The 6,000-nt window shown below is 33.5% G+C and overlaps 1 protein-coding gene across 1 annotated transcript; it reads left to right on the top strand.

Annotated features, from left to right (window-relative positions):
• The first annotated feature begins 2,124 nt into the window (after window positions 1-2,124).
• On the top strand, window positions 2,125-3,043 carry LOC126969001 (mitochondrial cardiolipin hydrolase-like). Its single transcript, XM_050814270.1, has 2 exons — window positions 2,125-2,470; window positions 2,548-3,043. Exons 1-2 carry the CDS (start codon window positions 2,125-2,127, stop codon window positions 2,925-2,927), a joined length of 726 nt encoding a protein of 241 aa, XP_050670227.1. The 3' UTR covers window positions 2,928-3,043.
• The last annotated feature ends 2,957 nt before the right edge of the window (window positions 3,044-6,000 follow it).

Raw genomic sequence — 6,000 nt, 5'->3', positions numbered from 1 at the left:
TATACTGGTTACTATTTAAAACGGAACGCAATCCCGTATACTGTCAACCACATTTTTTGACGCAGCGTTCAAATGAGTGCATTAAAGTTTTCTAGTTCATTAAAAAAAATTGTTGTTGGAGTACTGTCAAATTAAAAATATTTGGGATAAACTGTAGGTTTTGGTTATAAAACGTTAGGCGCTCGAGTGGTTTTGACTGATCACGTGATCAAATTACTGCGAGTACCTTACCTCGGAAACGCCAGTGCTCATAGTAGAATATGGCGGCGATTTATGACGTCATATATTTCCCTAGGGTACTGTGGCAGTATACTGGCAGTCCATAACAGAAAGAATTATTCTACAGTGATAGCACTGTGCAGTGCTCGCAATACATATCGGAACATACCCTAATTATCTAGTTACCTACACTACACATTTTTATGTACACTTCACATTTTTATATAAGTATGACTTTTTTTAACGGAAAAGGACACAAGAGTGTCAGGGTCACCTGATGCTAGGTGATCACTGCCGCCCAAATTCTCGTGCGTCACCAGAAGAATCACAGGAGCGTTGCGAGGAAATTTTATATTGTCCTGGAAACACCGCACAAGCTCATTCCACAGCTTGGTAGTACGTGGAAGAAATTTCTTTGGAAACTGCACTGAAAAACAACACCAGGTGGGGATGATAACTTAATTTATGGTGTGTCGTGCGAAGGAAGAATTCGGCGGAATCAGGTCAAACACTCTCGTGATAATTGCGGTAGAAGATATACATTAGAGCGACATCTTCTAACAACGCGAAGTGATCTAGCCGATCACAGAGCACTGGATTCCCGACAATTCGTGCAATATAGTCATTGCATGCGGTCAAAAAGTTTGAGTTGATACTGGGGTGCGCCAGACCAGAGATGACAGCAATACGGGGAGTATGTGGCCGGCATGCACTTTTGGTACTTGCACTTCTAAATTTCATACTGGTTTGTTCAGACACTGTTTTTGTTTGTTATGCCATTCACACCATGTGAAGCCATTTTTGGCAAGTTTGTTAAATTTTAAGAAAAGTATAACAGATTTAAGAGAAGTATAGCAGACGAATTCATGGTCATTTGAGTTGACAAATTAAAAATTATATTAAATTATCTTAGACAATTTATACGTGTAGATAAAGACGTGACATGCTATCTTACACTCGTGATTTGTATATCACTTTGTGTTAGTGTGCGTGCATTGCTCAAAATAGAGGTTAAATGTCAAGCTCAATTTTTTTCGACCAAAAGGTCGCAAAGGCAGCTGTGAAAACACAGCTGCCACAGTCTATCTAGAGTCAAGACGTATAAATGATCTAAGGAAAATGTATGTATCAACCGCCATATGATTAACTTGGACAGGCACAAACGCGACACTTTTCGCCATATTCACTTTTATTATATTACGATTAGTCCATGGTCTATAGTGGCACTATACACATCATAGCTTTACAATATACTAGCGTATAGACAAACAAAGCGTGCAAGAGAGAGGAAGATCTCTAATAGAGACACAGTAAGATAGAAAAGGAAAGTGATTATGAAATTGTTATTGTTACCGATTTTGATTGACAAGTCGTAATCAGTGAGCAACGCTTAGAAATAGATCCTAAGTATTTTGAGTATTAAACTAGCTAACCACTATCTAACGCACACATAGACAAATCAAAATTGATCACGCATTATCGGGCTGTTTATACGCTTGAATATCCAAAGACCATGATACACACAATAATATAAAAGTTCTAACAGACGACAGCAATTGCACATGACAGCTGTCGAAAATCAACATAGACTAAGTTTAAAAAAAAACGAATAGGTATTTATCAACATATTTCAAATTATTTTTAGTATATCCATTACTAATTCAATAGATTAGTAATATGTAGAACTTTTGATAGAAACATATAACTTAAAAATTACTCCCCCAAACTATATAGATATATTAAAATAAAAAATAATAATAATAGAGGGTACATTCATATTTGATAATCACCACCTTCTGTTCAGCCTGTACATATTGACCTCTTAATTCTATTTCGATGTATATAATTACAGAGTGGTCATTGTGGGCGCAATAAATCAATTATTTATGTTTGATATTACCTAAAATGAATTTAAATACACGTGTTCTGTCGTCAGTTGCGGCGATAGCGATAACATGTGCTGTTTCTGCGGCTGCCTATTATTACAAGAGTCGTTCATCCGAAATCAATGAAGTAATGGTATTTTGTAAACTCCAATTCAATGCATATAATTACTTTGACAAGTTAATTAGTTTCATCGAAAGTGCGAAAAAATGTGTCAATGTTTGCATGCCTGGAATACACAACCCAGTTATTCAAGCTCGCCTTGTTGGACTTATCAAGAAAAGAAATATAAAAGTTCGGATTGTGATTGATCGTTCAGGACATAATGATGCAACGAATTTCTTTATTAAAGAGCTCATTGAAGCAGGTTTGTGAAAAAAAAAATTAACAATTAACAACATAATTTAATTGTCTTGCCTAATTATTGTTGTTATTTCACTTCAGGTGCAGAAATCAAATGCAAAACAAATGATCCAATTTATTCAATGCAACACAAATTTTGTTTAGTCGACGATAAAATTCTTATGACTGGCACACTAAACTGGGGCAATGATCGCTCTTTCGACCATTGGAATTACGTGTATATTACAACTAAGTTGCCGCTAGTTACTCCAGTGAAAACCGAATTTTATCGATTGTGGGAATCATCAAATCATATTGAGTGTCTGACTGAATTACATGTCAACGACAGCGACGTAGAGACGAGTGAAAGCTGCGATGTTGATGACATGTCTGGTGAAAGTGAAGATAATGCTGGCACTGCTACCCTTATTACAACTAAAACAGAAATTACTACAAATACCGATATAACCTGTATAATTTAACCAGTGTAAAGTATAAGATTTAATTTAAGGCATATGTAGTTACAGTAGTCAAGTGCTTACCTACTATAATTAAGTTTACAAATATTTTAAATGTAATTAAGTGAATTATGAAATCTATTTGTCTCCTATTGACAACTTCACATTTTAAATTTTTTTATAACATTTAACATAATTCAAATTTAAACAAACATTTCTATCCTTAATGGCAAATCTCTTAACTTGCCACTCTATCATCATTATCACTATTTCTTAAAATTTCCTTTAATTTCAATAATCATTTAGGTACCTACAACTTTTAAGCATAAAAGTTAATTTTTTCTACTTTTTTGAAAAATATTTTTATTTTAAAATTTTTAATCCATCATTTTAATCGCAAATGAAATATTAAATAAAACAATTTGGCTTTTACAATAATTGTATTATTCATATTAAGGTAATTAGAAAACCCGAAAAAAGCGAAGCTTTAAAAGATAAAGCGGTGGAGCTCCAGTTTTGATATATGACGAGAGTTTTTTTTCGACGCGTTTGATTCTGGCGGTACACGAACTGCTGCCGACTGCCGATAAGGATTTTATACGGCAGAGCGAGAACATGCGATTGAAAACGATATACAACAGCAATGTACAAAACTAGGTATTATTCACAAAACTATTTATTCCGAAAGAGCTTCACGGTCCCGTGTCACGCATATAAATCTGACGCTGTCGTTTAACGCTAAGAAATTTGAAGCTTAGATCGAGTAGACCCCGCGTGGCGAGCGGCCTGAACGGTCCGTATAAAAGCTTCACTTTAAAAGAGAGTCTCTGGCTGTCACTCACAGTTTTATTCCAGCGCCAACGAGAAATGGATGATGGTAATGATGATCCATAATGATAAGAAATAATCATGCATCTATAAAAAAATTCTAGACAGTCAAATTTCAATAAGAACTTAGTATTACCCAGATACTTAAATAACAAATAAGTACACATCTTTTTAATAACAAACTGTAGGGAAATTAAACATCATGCGCAAATTTTATAATAAAGGCGTTTTTTTGTCCTCTGAAGTTACGTGAACTAAAATTTGTATCTTTATTTGTATCCACATTTATATTTAGAACTTTGAACATTAAAAAAGCTCTATCTTGTGGTGATTTTACAAGTAAAAGTGATATGAAACCAAGTGACATCTCATGATAGATCTAGTAATTAAATTTTTGGACACACTTATTAGCAAGTCTAATTTACTTGCTAATAAAATTCAGCGAATTCTAGTGTGTTTGTTTGAATATTTATGTGTTATGCTTTCAAGCCTACCTACCTACCTATTATCTCATGAAAGTTTTAACACACCTAGCACGGACGAGTAAAAACAGAAGGACTGCGCGCCGTGATATTAACAAGTGAAGCACCATTATGCTAGTGTGTGTGCCGTTACGGGGGATACCAGATAACACAAATTTTGTCCTTTTATTAGTCATTATATTATATATCCACAATTACTTTTAATTCCAAATTTTTATATTTTGATGGTCAGATTGTTTCCTAAAATAAAAATAAATATCGCAGGCATAGTATGCGTAAATAGATAAATACATAAAAAAACAGTAACACCTTGAAAGTAAGGATTGTGGGTTTGATTTCTGTGCCCATGTTAATTTATTTATTTAAAGGTACTCCAACAAAACTTACACAATACACTCTTAAAATTTTAATATTGCACAAAAATAATTCCATTGTATGAGTTAATTACAGGTGCACACAACATAAATGAAAATCATTTCTATTGGCACTTATATTTAACACAAAGACTTATACAGTATATAAAAAAATATGATAATAATTAAAGACTCACAAAACTATACTTGCAATACCTTTTTTTATCATTTATGTTACTTTGTTACAGTATCTGATATAAAAATGACGTACTAACTTTTCTTATTTTACATTTTTGAATACCTACACAAAAAACGTTGTTAAATTGTAATTCTTTTGTTGCCACTGACTTAGTATAAAATAAGTGATACAAACACCTTGTTTGTTCTCTAAAAAGCACATACTTGTTTGAAACAACTATGTGCTTGTGAGTGATTTGGTTGCAAGGTAACACATAATTCAAATTCAAATATTTTTATTCAAAATAGGATTTATAATCACTTATTGAACGTCAAAATCTACCACCCATTCAAAAGAGACTGCCTCAGACCTGAGAAGAATGGGCGCAAGAAACTCAGCGGGCTTTTTTTTTATATAAAATATGGATTACAATGTAATATCGTACAATAAACATTAATAATTAAAGAGCCTGAGGGTGTTCGCTTTAATCCCAGTCCGTGGTGTCATTAAGAAAATCGTTTATGCTATAATAACCTTTCCCACATAAACTTTTTTAACAATTCTTTTAAATTTCGTAACACATTTGTTTTGTACATTTTCTGGGATCATATTGTAGAAGCATATACATCGCCCAACAAAAAACTTACTAACTCGACCCAACCGAGTAGTAGGCATAACAAGTTTATGTTTGTTCCTCGTGTTAACATTATGAATGTCACAGTTTCTAGAAAATTCCTCAATGTGCTTATGAACATACAAAACATTATCAAAAATGTATTGAGAAGCAACAGTCAAAATGTTTATTTCTTTAAATTTTTCTCTTAATGATTCTTTAGGACCTAGGTTATAAATCGCGCGAATAGCCCTCTTCTGCAGCACAAAGATAGTATTAATATCGGCCGCACTGCCCCATGACAATATACCATAGAACATAATACTATGAAAATAACTAAAGTATACTAATCTCGCCGTATCTATGTCAGTTAACCGTCTGATATTCTTAACCGCATATGCTGCAGAACTAAGCCTATTCGCCAATCCTTCAATATGGGGGCCCCACTGCAATTTGGAATCAAGAGTAATGCCAAGAAATATAGCAGATTCCACTGGTTTTACCACCTCTCCATTTAATAAAATATTCGCATCTACATTTTTGACATTTGGCGCGGTGAATTTAATATATTTGGTTTTATGATTATTTAACAATAAGTTATTGGCACTAAACCAGTACACGATGTCAGATAGAGCATTGTTTA

The sequence above is a fragment of the Leptidea sinapis genome, chromosome 1 (assembly GCF_905404315.1).
Source record: "Leptidea sinapis chromosome 1, ilLepSina1.1, whole genome shotgun sequence".
Classification (NCBI taxonomy): domain Eukaryota; kingdom Metazoa; phylum Arthropoda; class Insecta; order Lepidoptera; family Pieridae; genus Leptidea; species Leptidea sinapis.
The sequence above is the reverse complement of the archived record's forward strand: the minus strand, read 5'-3'. Positions and strand labels throughout refer to the sequence as shown.

What these genes read in the sequence shown, in the direction of transcription:
- LOC126969001 (XM_050814270.1), top strand. Translation starts at nt 2,125, where the DNA reads ATGAATTTAAATACACGTGTTCTGTCGTCAGTTGCGGCGATAGCGATA. An exon ending in TAAAGAGCTCATTGAAGCAG is followed by an intron (nt 2,471 to 2,547) that starts GTTTGTGAAAAA and finishes ATTTCACTTCAG; the next exon opens with GTGCAGAAATCAAATGCAAA.